This window comes from Saccopteryx bilineata, chromosome 3 (genome assembly GCF_036850765.1).
Source record: "Saccopteryx bilineata isolate mSacBil1 chromosome 3, mSacBil1_pri_phased_curated, whole genome shotgun sequence".
Taxonomy (NCBI): Eukaryota; Metazoa; Chordata; class Mammalia; order Chiroptera; family Emballonuridae; genus Saccopteryx; species Saccopteryx bilineata.
The window spans coordinates 89,200,896-89,218,221 of NC_089492.1; the positions used below are offsets into that span (position 1 = coordinate 89,200,896).

The window sequence follows — 17,326 nt, forward strand, 5'->3', positions numbered from 1 at the left end:
AGTGATCAGGGGCCAGTCGCTGCTCCACACTCCACCACTCCCCAATGCACCCTGAGCAAAAAGAGCAGAAGCAGATCAGGCATCTCCTGCACAGGGCTCACCACACCGTGATGCCCAGATCAGTTTGCTAGATGAACTGATAGCTTGACCCAATGGCCCTGTGCCCCTGCTGTCTCTCCATGCTGGATAGACACTCAAAGGGAAAAACTCCTTCAAGGAGCTCACCATCTTTCTCTCTTGCCAGTGACCTCAAATGGCACCCCAGCATGGGCATCACATAAACATGTCTTAGTTCTGCCACTAGTTAGCTCAACAGACTTGGGCAAATTATTGGATGTCTATGAACCTCAAGTTCCACGTTGGTAAAATAAGGATAATCAATGCACCATCTAGAGATAATATTCATCAGGCAACATTGTGATAACCTGTATGGCTCAGGCACTGTTTAATCAGAAAGGTACCAGCATCAAACATGCAGTATGACTAAACTGGCAAGCACTAGCTAAATCTCAGCCGGCCCACCTCACGGGGTTGTTGTAAAGAGTGAATGACTTAACACACACAAAGCACCTAGCATTTCTCCCGCAAGTCGGTTGAACGTCCCTCTCCCCACGGAAACCTCTCCTCTCTACATATACTCCAGGGCATATAATGGTGGCCACAAGCTCTTCTCAAGCACTTCTGCAGGACACCTGACAGTCACTTGCATCACTTATCAAGGATGTAGCCAGAGGTGTCTCTGCATCATGCTGGCTTCTCTCTCCAGATAACCCAGGGAGCTTCCAAGTGCTCTCCAGATGGTCCTGCTCACAGAACCATAGCCCCGTGGGCAGGAAGACAGCTGGAATCCCACACTGCTGGAAACATACAGTCACTACGTGTAGGAATACGATGTATTTGGTGGGAAAGGAAGGGAGGTACAAGTCACCTGAAGCTTCCAAATGCCAACTGTCCTCCTTGAATCTAGACCAGTGGTAGTCAACCTGGTCCCTACCGCCCACTAGTGGGCATTCCAGTTTTCTTGGTGGGTGGTAGCAAAGCAACCAAAGTATAAATAAGAAGATAGATTTAACTATAGTAAGTTGTTTTATAAAGATTTATTCTGCCAAACTTAGTGAAAATCTGACATAAAGTGCTTGGTAAGTAATTATGATTCTATACTTTAACTTGCTGTAACTCTGCTTTATAAATTTTATAAAGTAAAGTTACTTCCCTACTTTATAAATCACCATTACTGTGGAACTGGTGGGCGGTTAGAAAATTTTACTACTAACAGATACAAAAGTGGGTGGTGGGTATAAAAAGGTTGACTACCCCTGAGCTAGAATGAAAAGGATCTACCCTCAAAGTGCCACAATAGAAAGCAAGCGGGTCATTTCTTTGACAGTTAACTCTAACATTGACTTCACTGGGAAAACCCTGCCATCCTTCACACTTAACAAAGACTCTGTGCCCATGGGAAAGACCTGGGTCCTGCTCTGGATCAGCCCTCACTTCTCCCTGAGAAGACTTAACACCCTTGACAGAGGGCCTGAGATGTGGCACTCATACCTCAGCGGTCTCAGCCCCATTGAGACCAGAAAGAAACAAGAAAATGACTTGATTACAGCTCAGTAAACAAATACGCTTAACCTGACTGGGGAAAATGGGAAGTGTTGGTACAGAAAAAGAAGAAAATTGCACATTATAAAAAGAAATAAATATGCCTTAAAAAGTAGAAAAATATTATAAATGCCGTTTATTTATGGTTAACAGCAGGTATTTGTTTTGGTTGCTAATAATCTAATTAGCAGTCAATCTAATGCATCCTTATCATCAGCTGATCCATAATTACTGCTCCATGCTGAGTATTTCCCCGGCACATGATAGCTTTCAACTCCTCAGCACAAACAACCAAGTAATTGGTGCTATCACGCTAGATACGAGACTATTCCTCTCGGAAGGGTGATGTAGGGAGTGTTTACCATCCACTACAGCCTTTGCGTTTTCTTCATCTGTTGATGTTTCTCACTGTCCCCTCTTGAATTAGTCTTGAGGTGTGCCTAAGGCACTTCCCCACTCCCCAGAATGTGACACCATGGAGACTTCCTTTTTAATCATTTAACCCAGGGGCCAGAAATCTTCCTGGTCATCTGAAAGAGAGAAGTATTCATAAGGGATGTCAAATAGTGCTGAAAGACCAATATATTTCTTTTGGAAAATGCTGTAAACTTCTCTCTTTGACTACAGTTTTAAAAAGACTTGTCCTGGAAGAGATAGCTTTTGATATAAAACTCTTCTATTCAACAACTCTGGTCTAAACAAGCGTGAGCAATTCTGGGAAGCAGAACACAGGCGGGCTATAAAGGCTGCTGGCTCAGGGGAAAATATAGTCAAGCCATCACTTTCAAGGGACCAGATCCAGTGTGACTGTGAAGAGAGAGAGGGAAGCCTGGGGTGGGCGTGGGGAAGCGGAACGAGGGCGGCTCTGGGGCCAGACAGGTCTGGTTTAGAATCCAGCTCCTCCACATAGTGCAGCCTGGCCTTGGGAAAATCACTTAACTTCCGTAAGCCTTGATGTTCCTCAACTGAAAAACAGAGTGAATAAGACCTACAGCACAGGGTGTTATGAAGAACAGATGCCTGACAGGCACAGGAGGCACCTGACACTCACTAGGGGATCAGATTGCTAGTTTTGCTTTCTTCCCCCAGATACAAAAAAAAAAAAAAGAATCTGGTTTTCTACAAGCCAGGCACTTGTACCATATAATTAATTCCCCTCTCTGCAACTAAGCCTCCACCTCTTACCTATGGGTAGTTTTCAGCCCAGATTCATTCTAGGGCAGCTGTACCAGCTGAAGTCTTACTCATGGTTCCCACTGTCCCGAAGGCCTTCCCTCTGCCCCTGCTCTACCCCAGGATCCACCCCCACGATTAGTTCCTATGATGCCGCAACTAAAGGGTTAACAATCACCACCATACTTGTACTTTGGTGGGCCTGTACCACACCAGTTGTTAAATGACTTCCTGTCTACAAAAGGGAATAAGATCTGAGAAATTGGAAAGACATATTGAGACCTTTCTCTAAAGATTCTCTTATCAGAAAACAGAAACTAGTGGCTGTAGAAAGAATGAAAACTACTACACTCTCACCCCAAATGAGGTGCTAAAACCTGGAGTCAGAAGCCACATGCAGTTCAGATTATTTTCTTTTTGAACTTTTAATTAGAGTGAAACATTACAAGCAGAAAAGAACATGTCTTTAATGAATTTTCCAAGTGAATACATCCGAGTAACCAGCATCCAGATTAAGAAACTGTGAACAAGTAACAGCTCTTCCCACCGCCCTCGCTGTCCCCTTCTAGTCACTGACCCCAACCAGGGACCCCCATGAAACGGACTTCCAACACCATAGCTTAGTTTTGCCTTTTTCTCATACATTATATAAATGGAATCCCAGAGCCCTCGGGCCAAATCTGGCCAGCCACCTGTTTTAGTGCACCCTGCAAACTAAGAATAAATTTTACATTTATAAATATTTGAAAATAATACCAAAAGAAGAACAGTATTTCATGAGACATAAAAAATAAATGAAATTCAAATTTCAGTGTCCATAAAGAAAGCTCTGTTGGAGCACAGCCACTCTCGTCCCGCTACACGTCAAATTCCACTCCACAGCAGCAGAGCTGACTGCTTACCACAGAGATGGTATATCCTGAAAACCCCAAAATACTTACTCTCTGACCCTGTATAGAATAAGTTTGCCAACTCCAATTTGAGTGCATGAGAGTCACTGGAATACATCTGCATTTTTGTTGGGCTTAGAGTTAGGAGTGAATTGCAAGGTCATATATATATATATATATATATATATATATATATATATATATGCTTAGTGTTAGTACACACTGCCAAGAAGTTTTCCCCCAAAAAATATGCTCCGTTTTGAGAGAAAAACTAAACCCTGGAGCAGAAACAATAATCTCATTTAACAATAAACAGGGGGATTACAGGGAGTTGATCTGATCCAGAATTGAGCAAATGATTAGAATACCATCAGGGCCTCCAAGTAGCTAGGGAAAATATCAACATGGTCTGAGTTTATATTCTTTCATTCTTACTCCATGCACCCTCCTTAAAAATACAGTCTTCGCCTTAATGTTGCCATTATCGATAGAAGTGGACAAGAGTGAAATAGTCATGTTTCTGCCGGGGATCTGACAGCAGCCTTCCTGTACTTTACCTGAATTGCAGACAGAATGTCCCGGAAGACATTAGCAGCCTCCTGATTTTGTGCTTTCATAAGATTAAACGTATCCATGAGCAGCAACTACATTCGTCACACCCAGCCATCAAAGCAGCCACTGTACCGGGCATGACCAGCAGTCCATCTGCACAGAATTGAACAGTCCTCAATGACCATTCAAGGCTAAACAGCGAGACCCAGGCAGAGCTTGCCCTCTGCCACGGAGAAGGGAGGAGGAGCTCCGTTGACGCTGTGAGTCTTCTCAAGGCGCTTCCCTGGAGTCGTTCCCCCCACACCTGCCTTGCATTTCAAATAGGCTGTATTCAGTTCTTTCAAACATTTTTCCTCTTAGAGGGGAATTGCTTCTGATTCTTTAAGGACCACATTCATCAAGAAAGGGATTCCAATCAACAGTTTCTGTGTTAATTGCACAATCCTGTTGACTTATGAGTTGAGCAGCCTCCTGAACGACAGCACAGCCTCATTTTCTGCTGTCAAACTCCAGGGGCTAGGCAGGACGTGGCTGCCCAGCTCGGGCTCACCACATGAGGACAGAGCCACGCCAACCACAGGCCTGGAGGGTGGGAGAGTCTCTCTCCACTTCTGAGACCCTAAGTCCGCCACTTGGCCCAGCATCTTTCCACAGCAGAAGGCAGTGTCCTGTGGGACATTTCTCTAAGGCCTGCAGTGCAGGAAGGTTAACCTTGGCCTATCCTGGAGGAAAACCTAATATTCTCCTGGCCCCCCAGTGGCGCTCCAGGGACAGGCTATCTCCCTTCATTCATTCCTCAATCCCCTTCCGTGTGCAGAAGAGCAATTCTGGTGTTTAATCACAGGCCGGGAGTCATTTCTCAGCAAGAGCACTAGCTATCTGTCTGCATAAAAATATACATATAATAAATACATAGATAAAGTAAGTTTCATTTCCCTTGGGAAAAGAAGCCAAACAAAAGTTGTGCATGGCCATAATACAAACAGCACGTGCTTTACAGTCAAAACAGTGAGTTCAAGGCCACTTACAAGTTACAGGCGAGCTTGCTAGTCTCCTCCCGTGACCACCTCTGATTCATCATACTTCAGAAAATGAGAATAATAATAACATCCACCTCACAGGGTGGCAAGAAGGATCAAATAAGGCATTTGTGAAGAAAAACGCTTTGTAAACTGTAAAAACATCACAGGAAGTTGTGGAGGAAAGACGCTACCTCTTCTCGTCCAGATCCTGTTCACCAGTCTAGCCTTTTCAGCCTGTCCCTCTTCGGATGAGGACCACTGCCCACCATAAAGACCGGCGTCAACCCAGCACCCAAGCTGGCAGCCATCAAACTGCCATCTATTAAGAGCCAATTATCTGAGTGGCTTAATTAATCTGTGCGCCACGTGGTCCGATCTCCCTGAGATCCTAGAAAACAATGAGCCTGAAATACAGTCGCCAGCTAATTTTACAATGGCCATCAAGGAATTGGGCGTCCATTATTCCTGCACGTTGCAGCTGCGAGGGATGGGCGCATAAATATTGATTAGACCAGCCTCTGTGGCTGGGGGAGGAGGATGAATGATTACAGTGTTCTCAGAGGAACAAGCGAAAATACATAAATCTTCAGACCGGACCCTAGGGGAAAGAAATCCTAATTTCTAAATCTTAGTGAGGACAGAGAAAAGGGACTGTGAGTCACCTCTTCGGAGAGAGCTGGTCAAGATGGGGTGGTCATACCAGTCCTAGATGTTTCTCCTTCTCTTCTGGTCTAGAATGAGATGCAGATTGGGTTTAAACAACAGGATCATTAGAAAGGAGGCAGCTGGGGGTGTTTTCTTCCTCTTGGCATTCAATCCAAGGCAGGAACATGCGAGTGCTCCGCTCTCCCCTGCATTTCCTTGAAAGATCTCTGCAGTGCTTCCAGTTAAGAAGACAAGTGACATGAGAAGAATTTAATTGTTGGGGTTTTTTTTTAAGTGCCTAATCTTGTCTCCTGGAAATGGTATGCAGGAGAGACTTTGTGCTTGGAAATTGGAATCATCCAGGAGGCAGTGGGTCAAATGGCTCCTTACTTCTCACAATCGGGACTCCTCAGGGCATCGAAGCAGAATGGCTCAGGGTGGCTCACAGAGGCAACCTTACTCCTTCAGAAAGAACTGCCTTTGTGTCCAGAGCAGCAGCAAGGCAGGCTGCTCCTGACCTTGGCTGGAGCCTGCGGGGGAGGGCGGGGCTCCAGATTTCTTGCTAGAGCTCCTGACCAAGTGCTCTGGGGTTCTCTGCTCTAGACCCCACTCGCTTGGCAGGAGATGTCAATAAGAGAAGGAGGACGAATGTGATGAAGGGAGGAGGGACACATGGAAAGAAAAGCAGAAGGAAAGAGGACTCCTTGGATGGCACATAAGTTTCTCACACCGTAGAGATCTCTTCCTCTTTCTCCCTATCAGCTTCCCAGTGTTCATTAGGTCCTAAGATGGGTGTAGCCGCTGCCAAATGCAGACTGCTGCCCCAGAAGGTCACATCAGGCCATTTATTCTGAAATACCAGAATACCAGAGCCAGCAAATTTCAGGAGCTTCTGCAGAATTCCCAGGGCACCGATGTATGCACATGCACGCGCACATGTTCCTGTATCCCAAAGGAGTTCTTTCTTAATCAGCTCAACATCTGAGGACTCAGAGACTGATTTTTTTTTTTTTTGGTTGATCTAGCGTTTCTGGTAAAAATAATGAAATGATAAGTACTAGACACAGAGTATCTGTGGTATAATTATTGATAGCCATGAGGTCTCATTTTAGAGTTAACTCACAAATAACCCAAAACCACTCCGACTGCTGTCAGGGCAAGTGGGTGGCAAGCGTTGCTGTCCCATGCTGCCCCCACGCTGCCCCCACTCCACAGCTGAGGAGACAGCGCCGGAGGAGAGGATCTGCTGTCCCCGGCACTCCCCACGCCAGAAGGAGATCAAGTGGCCACGTGTATAAGAAAACCCAGAAGGTGGAAGCGCACTTGACTACGGCCATGGAGCTGCCAGGAGAGGGTCGGGCTCTCCTGCTCTGAACTCCAGTGAACAGTGTGCGTCTCTGATGTCCCTACAAGGAGGCCGGCAGACCACCCAGCTCAGAGCGTGGAAGGCCCGTGGAGAGAGTCAGCAGCCAGCTGTCAGGGCACGTGGCACAGCCAGACTCACTTCCCCAAACAGATGGCAGGTCTAGAATGCTGGTCTCTGGGGTGGGATGTGCAAAAGCCATGGCGGGGTTCACAGTCCCCCAATAAGAGAGGAGCTGGGAATTTATCCCTGCTTTTCTCATTCAGATTCTTTAAAAAAAAAAAAAATGCACGGGGGACTTTGAGATGCTCTGAAACGATCACAAACCTATGAATGTTAGAAACTAAACAAGGGCACAGCAACACATTTCTTTCAAATGTGCTCCTGGGGGCCTGGTAATGGATAAGACTGTTTGGGGAATTTGTGATGGGAGAGGGGGTGGGCGAAGACGCAGGCAAACATCGCAGATGAGATGGCATGTGAGCAGGCTGTGTGGAAATCCTGGGCCGTAGGCATCAGCCAGCGCAGCCTCATTCTGTCCCTGTTCAGTTTATAAATGACCTCTGATAAGTGGAAATTAAGACTTTTAAATGATACAAACAGATGAGCAATCTTGAGAAAGGGTAGTCCCTAGTCAGGCTGGGGAGCCTTGTGACAGGGACATTAATTTCTCTTCCCTCCCTGGTTTTGCCCCTTTGTCTTCTCTGATTTAAGCCAGTATCATTCTATGTCCCCAGGAACATTTGAGACAGGTATCCTGGTCTTTCTTTGTTTGCAAAAGCACCAGACCAATTAGGGGAACAAGGGTCTAAGGAGGGAGAGAACTCCCCAGACTATCTCAAAGAGATTCCTTCAAGCAGATCTGTGGGTCCCTGGGACAGGGCCTCCCACCAGAACCTGGGGGCACATATTGGCTAGGAAAGGAAGTTAGGACATGGGTACTACCCAGGGCTGCCAAAAATGACCCAGGATAAAGAAATCTCCCAGCTTGATAGGATTAGAAGGGGGCAGGGCCAACTCAGACTTACTTATTTATTTATTTTAAATAAATAAATAAAGCTTGCTGATAGCCAGAAAGCAAAGACCTGCTCTTTCTTGAATACCTGAGGTTCTAGCCTTCTGCTTTCCCATCTCCCAGCCTCTCCCAGCAGCACCTGCTGGGCCTCCAGACAACACCATCCCATACCGGCTCCAGGAACAAGAGAGAGGGGAAGACAGCCCAGGGCCAGCCAATCACAGGAGCCAATGACAAGATAAACATTCTTCTGATAATGGGCTACTTCTAGTCTTGCCCGAGTCCAAATTCCCTGGACAGAGTCCAATATGCACGCAGTGAGCATCAGATTAATAGGGTCTCTCTCTCTCTACAATTCATTCATGATTTTTTTCAATGGGAGAAATTATCTACTAAATGGGGAATAAAATAACAGTGTCATATACCGAAGGCATTTGTGGTCTGCACACACTACAAAGAGACAAGTTCTTTCTCATCCTGTTTGCTGTATTTCATTGTAGCACAAATGCATTTATATAGGCCCGAGGCGCTTTGTTCAAAGCCTTTACAGTTTCAATTCTTTCCTCAGAAAGTACCCTCAGGCCTCAAATTCTTTTTGCTTTTACTAAAGCCTAAGCCCCTGACTAAATTTAGTTCTAGGAAGTAAGAGACAAATTTGCTGGTTTTCTTTTTTTTTTCTTCTTAAATTCTGTCACTTTTTATAGAATTCTCCAAATGGCAAAAAAAAGAAAAAAAAACATATAGGAGAGAAGAAATAAAAACATTTTTCAGATATATACAGTGTGTCTGTAAAGTCATGGTGCACTTTTGACCGGTCACAGGAAAGCAACAAAAGACGATAGAAATGTGAAATCTGCACCAAATAAAAGGAAAACCCTCCCAATTTCTATAGGATGATGTGGCAGCATGTGCGCATGAGCAGATGATGACGTAAAACTGTGTATACAGAGGAGCAGCCCACAGCCATGCCAATCGAGATGTGGACGGTACAGAGGAAAGTTCAGTGTGTTCTGTGGCTCGCTAAATTCGAATCCGTGACCAAAGTGCAACGTGAATATCGGCGCGTTTATAACGAAGTGCCACCACATAGGAATAACATTACTCGGTGGGATAAGCAGTTGAAGGAAACCGGCAGTTTGGTGGAGAAACCCTGTTCTGGTAGGCCATCAGTCAGTGACGAGTCTGTAGAGGCTATACGGGATAGCTACCTAAGGAGCCCTAAAAATCTGTGCATGAGCCCACATTGAACTGCACTGAATAGGTATGAAACTGGGAGAGTTTTCCTTTTATTTGGTGCAGATTTCACATTTCTATCATCTTTTGTTGCTTTCCTGTGACCGGTCAAAAGTGCACCATGACTTTACGGACACACTGTATTTTAGCATTATCATATTTATCCCTAAACTGCAGTCTGAATTACAACATCAAACTTGTTACATTATTTCCAATTAAGAATTAGAGCTTACTGAATTTGGGGGTAGGGAGCTGAGTAAAAGAATAGAATCAACATTAAAGAGTCAAACTTAAAGAAATCTTTACTTGAGCTATTAACAGAACCAGCCTTTCTCAAAACTAAGAAAAAAACTCAATTTTCTTCAATAGTACAGCTTGCCTTCTCCATCACTTGGATCATGACCAGGCATAGGCTGTATTTCGTCAGGCCCACTTTAGAGATCCCATCACTAGGTGAATGACGATGTCTCAAAACACTGTGAAGAGAGGAGAATAGGGCCTGGAAGCCCAGAACCGGAGCCTGTAGCGGACCCCAGTGAAAGCAGTTTGCTGCCTGGAATCTAAACTCTGAGTGGTCCCCAGCCCTAGAGTCCTCCACAGCCCTCTCCTCTCCAATCCCACCATCATTCCAACTTCTCTAAATATTTTTTTTTGGGGGGGGATCAGATTTTTTTTATTTTTTTTATTTTTCTGAAGCTAGAAACGAGGAGGCAGTCAGACAGACTCCCGCATGTGCCCGACCGGGATCCACCCGGCACGCCCACCAGGAGGCGATGCTCTGCCCATCTGGGGCGTCGCTCTGTCGCGACCAGAGCCACTCTAGCACCTGGGGCAGAAGCCAAGGAGCCATCCCCAGCGCCCAGGCCATCTTTTGCTCCAATGGAGCCTCGGCTGCGGGAGGGGAAGAGAGAGACAGAGAGGAAGGAGAGGGGGAGGGGTGGAGAAGCAGATGGGCGCCTCTCCTGTGTGCCCTGACCGGGAATCGAACCCGGGACTTCTGCACGCCAGGCCGATGCTCTACCACTGAGCCAACCGGCCAGGGCCTACTTCTCTAAATATTTTTAAGGGAAAGGAGCTCACTGGTCTTGCTTTGGAAAATTAGCTGACCCCTCCTCCACAGTGGGAAGGAGCCAGGGCTGGATGAGGCGTTCCCCAAGGCTTAGACATATCCCAGGCGAGAGCTCTCTGCCTGACTGTGCGTGAGCATTTCCTAGGAAAGCCTAGGTTACTGAACTCACTCAGACACTGAGTTTTCTCCTACAGTACACAAATGTCCCAGAAATGCCCAAATTCCTACTGTTGAGGAAACAATCTCTGCCCTTGCAAACGATGTCTGCAACCTTTGGGTGCCACCTCTCAGGGGACCTTTCCCACCAGGAGGTACTCTGTCCAGACAAAGAAACCTCCTCTGCGCCAGACGGCCTCCTCCAAGGGCAGAGTGGGACTTCCCTGAGGCGGCTCCCTCACAAATCACAGTAAGCCTCTACAGCTCTTCAAAGGCAAGCGTCCGGGGATGAGCCATGAAAGTGCTAGAAGTGGGCTGGGGGGCACATGCAGTAAACATCCTTAGCCTCACCCCATCACCCACTAGTGCAGACCCAGGTGGCCCACGCAGAACAGTGTCATGGAAGGAGCACGAAGGTAGGCAGTTCCCAGAGTGATCTCATTCCTTTTTTGTCCCTGGTGCTGCCACTTAATAATAGCCTTGTTATCATGGGCCAATTGTTATGACACCATTACTCAATCTTATCTGCATAAAAGTATTACCTGCCTTATGTGGTGGTTGTGAAAATTAAAGTAGTTAATATATGTAAAACAGAGTTTGTGAATTTGGAAAGCATTGTACAAAGGCTAGCTATTGTTATTTCACACAAGTGCACACTCTCACACACAAGCTTGGTCCACCAGGAACTCAAGAAGAATAAAATCATACGGGCATATTTATATAGGGCCAACGAAACTATAAAAAATATCTACACACTTGGTATTCTTCATCGAGCTCCAGGATGCCATCAATCAACAGGCTGCTTCTGACTCACACGGAGCACTTGTAAAGACACTGATTCTAGGACCTTCTCCCAAATCCACAGAATCATAAACCCCAAAATGTGCATGGTAAACCAATTCTCCAGGTGCTTCTGACAGGCACTCAGATTTGGGGACCAACTGCACTCCTTCGGACAGGACAAACAAATGTCCTATACTGTAGATGGCTCCTCGGAATAAAACCGCTCTGGAGCTAAGACGAGATCTCTCTGTCTCAACCACCTCTGTTCTCAGACACACATACACTAAGAAACAGAGGGGTGTTCCTCCTCTAGACAGCCATGAATACACGCAACACGTCTATGCAGATGTGTAGTCACACATAAAGATGAAAACAGGAAGAAGAAATATACTAACAAATAAGAAGGGCACTTAATAAAAAGTAACAAGATTTTTAAAGCCTATGGGATTCGTAGTTATAAAAGACACAGAGAAAAGGAAAAAGAAAAAAAAAAGGATGTTAAGACAAGGAACAAATGGTCGAAACTGGAAGCCCCCTCTTCCATGACTGCAAAGCACTATGTCCAGGCTCTGCTCTTAGATCCCTCCAACACTACTCATTTGTTTGTAATTCTGCCTGAGCCAGGAACTGGTGAGAACCTTCCTCAAAGGGCAGGGACACAATGTACTCATCACTGCACCCCCAAACCTGGCCCAGAACCTAGCAAGAGCCATATTTGTTCTATAAGTTGTGTTCAGCACATGCGAGGATGAGAAGAGATGGGTGAGGAAGAAGGACAAAATGCACAAAGAAGGAAACATCTCTTGTCCCAGATCCCTGGTAAAAACTAATAAGTAAGATTCAGGTAATGAGGTTCAATGCCAGACAGAGAGGGTTCATGTCCCCATAGGCATCATTAACTGCATTTCAAGGAGCAGAAGCACCCAGGGAAAAAGGAGAAAAGCTCTCTAGATCTATGGACAGGTCTGAGGTGAGTGAGGAAATTGATCCTGTGCTTTAAAGGCTGTTTGAAGTCACAAGTCTGACTTTGTCACTTCCTTGCTTAGTACCCCTCCACTCCCCTTAGCACCCACAACGTCCAACCCAATAGGACTCATATCATCCCTGACGTCTGCCACCTGCCTTTTGCTCCAGTTATGCCAAACTCACACAGCGTGCTGTGTCATTCCTCTAAGACTGTTTGGTGCAGTTAACCTCTACCTGCAATGCCCTGCCTACCCACTTATAGACATACAGTTCATCCTTCTCAACTCAGTTTAACCCTTTGAGTAGTACGAACGTTCATGTATGTCCTCGTGTCTCCTGACCATCCAGAGAATGATCATACATGTGTAATGTAACATTAAAAAAAAGGCAAATGTATGTTCTTCTTGTTTCCATAAATTGGTTATCAAACAAACATGATTTTAAGTTAATACAGCTGTAACTGGAACTAATTTCATTTTCTGAAAGAAAAAAAAACAACTCACTCCTGGGGGTCAGGGAGCATGAAAATACTCACTACTCAAAGGGGTAAGTCCTCCTCCTCCAGGAAGTCCCCAGGCTCCCATGACACCAAGTACACTGAGACCCCGTTGGCTCTCAGCATACTGTACGGTTGGTCCAGTGATAAGCAAATCCCACCCCAGAGTGTTCTGCATCTCTGTACCCATAGCTTCCAGCACAGTGATGGCACACGGCTGACCGACAAAAAATGCGTGTGGAACGCTACTGAGAACTGACAAGGTTCTAAAACGCAAGTGCCAGAAGATTTAATTAAAAGGAGATCTGAGAGGCACCTGGATATAGTAGAAATATCCTAGATATCTGAGATCTGAGTTCAAATCAGTCGAGTGACCTAAGGTAAGGTGCTTAAAGACTGAACCTGTTTCCTCACCAGTGAAATAAGCACAGTACCCCCCAACTCATACAATTACTTATGAAGAAGCACCACTATGTTACCTGGCACACTGTGAATCTTCTGTACTATACTTACTAGGGAGACTCTCCTCACCTCCACCCCTATTTTCAGTCTCCTGTTTTGGACCTTAAGCTCTTCCCAGGGCTTTTTACACTCCTCGGAGGTCTGCTCTGGATCCAGTTCATAAATGTTGCCTCACAGGTCAGGAAACCTGGAAGTCTCTCTCTGTGTCGTGTGGCCAGGTGCGGAAGAGAAAAAGACTGAGGAATGAGGGCTCTGAATTAGAGGTAAAAGTGAGCCTGTGGGGAGAACCTTCTGCCTTTGCTTAGATGAACCAACTGAGCAGGAGTTTGAAAAGCCACTTGGACTCTCATTCCTCATCTCCCCACCAATTCCAAGGAGTTTGTTTTTACAGACTCTTAAGTAGTGTTCAATTGCCAATGCTGCTGATGGGTTCAGGGACAGTTATAAAGCAGGGGTGACGACAGGCTGGATGAGCACCAGCAGCAGCCACCCTGGGAGGCTGTAGGGCGCTCGCCCGAGATGCACGCGCGCGGTGCACCCCGGGCCTCTGGCTTCTTGTGGTTGGGCCTGGCAGCTACGGGAATGAAGGAGGTCAGCGCAGCCGCTAGACTTCTCGCAGACACCAGCACCAGCTGGCTCTGCCACCTGATCCAAACACCGGCGACTCTCTCGAGGAGTCCACAGATAACCACCCTCTGGGCCATTTTCTGCAGCGCCCCTCCCGCCCCGGGACCCTGGAGCGCTACCCAAGTTGAGAGCTCCTCTCTGTCCGCGAACACGCGCCCACCACCCACACTCGCTCCCACTTTCACACACTGCAGGTCCGTATATGCCCCACGCTTTTTAATAACACACTGAAATAACACACTGTAGCCGCATCCGGAGCCCGCTTACCTGCTCACAGCACCCAGACTCCCGCCCTGGCTTTCTGGGAGCCTGCAAACCCCGTGTGCGAGCTGTGCGCCCTCCTGCAAACCGTTGCCCCGCGCCCGGTGCGCCGCCAAACCCTGTACCTTGGGAGTCTGCACTTCAGGTCCCGACGACACCTCCAACTTCTTCATGGTTACCCAGAAGAATAGCAGCACGGTGATCAGGAGCACCCCCAATATCGGCAGCACCAGGCGGCGAGACAGGCACCGCATGGTCCCCTTTGCCTTCTCCTCTCAGCGGAGTTGCGCCCGTGGGGAACCCCGTGGTGGTCAGAGTCGGCCCGGCACGAGTGCCGGAAAGCGCCTGGCTCGATGGAGCGCGGCGCTAGCCCGGGATCGCGGTGCTGTCGCGGCGGGATCCTGCAAAGCGCCCCCACCCGCTTCGGAGAGAATCAAACAGGGCTAGAGGGGCGGCGTACCCTCAGGCGCAGCAGCAGGAAGGGCGGAGGGGTAGTCAAGCTAGACGCTGGATAAAGCCGGACTAGCGCCGTAGCAGCCGAGATGGTTTCCGCGCCACCGCCACCGCCTCTGCCTCGCCCGCCGCCGCCGCGAGGGAAACTGACTCGAGCTGCGGGAGGGAGGAATCCGAGGCTGTGCCCGGCACCCCGAGAGGAACACGAAGAAGAAAGGGGAGGAGGTAGCGAAGGGGGAGGGTAGGTACGACAGACAGACCGACTCGAAGGGAGCCCGAGTGCGAGCGAGAGGGCTCTGAGAGGGGGCGCTACCGCCGCCAGCCAACCGAGGCGCACGGTGCTGTTCTGGGGCACCGGTGCTGAACGCATGGCGCAGCTCCCGGCCCATCCCAGGTTGGGGCAGGGCGGGGCAAGAACCGTGCATCAGCAAGACCACAACCCCAACTCCACGTTGGGACCTAAAGGGCAGCCTGCACCTAGCAGGACTGTGTCTGAGAGGACTTTTCCACTCACAGCCGGGGCTAAACGTGGCGCTCCAACTGAGTTCCGCCCTCAATGCGCCCGCCCCCCGGGGTGCCGGCAAATGGGGGCGTGGGACTCTAGAGGTGCTCCTGGCGGTTCAGAGCCAAGGCCAATTTCAGCCAACCCCCAGGGTGTTTCTCTGCCTGCATGCAGGTGCCTGGCAACTTTTTCTGCTTAATGGAATGCTGAGTTGGTCTAAATTTAACTTGAAAGAAATCCTTTTAAAAATTAAGGCACAGTTATCTCCCTTAAGGGTTTTCTTTCCCTGTAAGCGTTAGAGCTCTGTGCTTGAAACAAAGGGAGGGTTTGGAAGTTGGGCCAACCACATGGGGTACTTGGAAAGTGACCCTGGGCAGGGGGGCACTAGATGAAGAGGGTTATCTTTCAAAAGGACGTGAGAATGACGTAGCCACTGCAGCTACCATCTTCCCCACCTCGCCCCACTGAGCTCAGCATGAGGGAAGCCCCCAGACACTATGGAAAGTGGGGTTCCAGAATTCATTCTCCAATCAGATGAAACCCCCCAAAAAAGTGGAGTCAGAAATGGAGGAATCTGCTGAAAGCCACTGTGTTTGAAACCTTATCTTTCAGTCACAGGGCAGCCCTGCCTCACAGCCCTGAAGAGTTCTTGGCCAGGCTGTAGATAAGAAGTTTCCGGTTGGGAACAGAGGTGGAAATCAAACAGCCAGAAAAGCTGAGCCCTCTTGCCAGCCCATCTCAAGATTTGGCTGAGCAATCAGACTACCACACAGAACCCTGGGGTGATCCAGGATTCACCTTCATTAGAACTCTATACACCGAAAGGTTGGGGCTAGGCTCCCCAGCTATCAGTTTGGCCTGGCAAAGATCCAAGTAAACCATGGGGAAGGGGTGGAACTGCAGCAAGAGAATGCACTCCTATAGCATCTTGAGCTGCCCAGATCTCTTCCAGGAGCCTCACCCTGGACCTGCAAGCTCGGCCTACAAAGTGTTGTGCGGCAGACTCTGCAGGGGACCCCCAGGCAAGCCACTGAGACACTGTCTGCTCCAGGCAGGAGCTGCAGCGCCATAGCCCATTGCTCAGCGCTTTGTGATACTGCTTGTGAGGAACAGATGGCAGGGAGTTATACAACACCACCACCAAGCTTTCGAGATGGTGCAGCACCACGCTGCCTGCTACAGAGGTGCTAGGTGCCTCCTTCTAACTGTTTAGCATCTGGGGAAACTGAGGCCCTGGGATTCCCATGGCAGCTCCATGCAAGGCCTACAATGCCTGGGAGAGCAGGGAGTGCCTTCAAAGGTGCTGGCTTCTTGAGTCACTGTTTTGTCCTCCAGACCAGTGGAGACTTCCTGGGCCTCTGTAAGCTATCGAGGGAATCCAGTTTTGCCAACTGGCATCATCTGACCCAGCCAAAAGGCCTATTAGTCTGAGTTGTCAAACCATTAACTGTCATTAGGATTGAAATCAATTTCAGATGGGACTTCAAACATCTGGAAGCCAGGTGAGTCTACATATCAAGCCCCGCACTGTAGGTCTCTCTTAGGACACAGCCAATCCAGGGTACCTCATGCTCTGGTGGATATTTAAAACTTTAATAATCAGCTTGAGTAACGCAGAGCACAGTTGATCCCAGTGAGGGATTAGCTATCATTAGCGATTAATCCAAGTTAGTTTTTTTCTCATCACAGCCTATATGGGCAGGAAAATCCCCCAGAAAAAGATTTAACATAGCAGGAAATGAGGAAAAAAACATACCCTCTGAATTATGTAGGTATATTCTTGGTGCCCCAAAATGAATTGACTTCCCTGGTCTTGATATCCTTGAGCAAGTTCCGCATTTCTTTGGGTCTCAGTTTCCCCACCCATCATGTCATGCCCTCTCAAAGACCCTTCCAGCTCACTCAGGGTACTTCCTTCCTTGTCCCTGAATTAAGATTCCTTTTGCCACTCCTGTCGTTGGCAAAGTTCTGCGTAAGCTGTTCTCTCCTCACAGCCGAAGACATTAGAGAGCGAATTGGGTATTGGAGCAGATGTGAGTCATTCCTGTTAGTATAA

At 47.8% G+C, this 17,326-nt stretch overlaps 1 protein-coding gene across 2 annotated transcripts in view; it reads right to left on the minus strand.

Annotated features, from left to right (window-relative positions):
• Positions 1 to 14,805, minus strand: part of GALNT14 (polypeptide N-acetylgalactosaminyltransferase 14) — a 212,470-nt gene extending 197,665 nt beyond the window's left edge. For both annotated transcript variants that reach the window (XM_066264724.1, XM_066264726.1), the window contains exon 1: positions 14,441 to 14,805. In XM_066264724.1, coding sequence (XP_066120821.1) covers positions 14,441 to 14,569 — 129 coding nt within the window. In that variant the 5' untranslated portion in view covers positions 14,570 to 14,805. The remainder of the gene's footprint in view (positions 1 to 14,440) is intronic.
• Between the last annotated feature and the right edge of the window lie 2,521 nt (positions 14,806 to 17,326).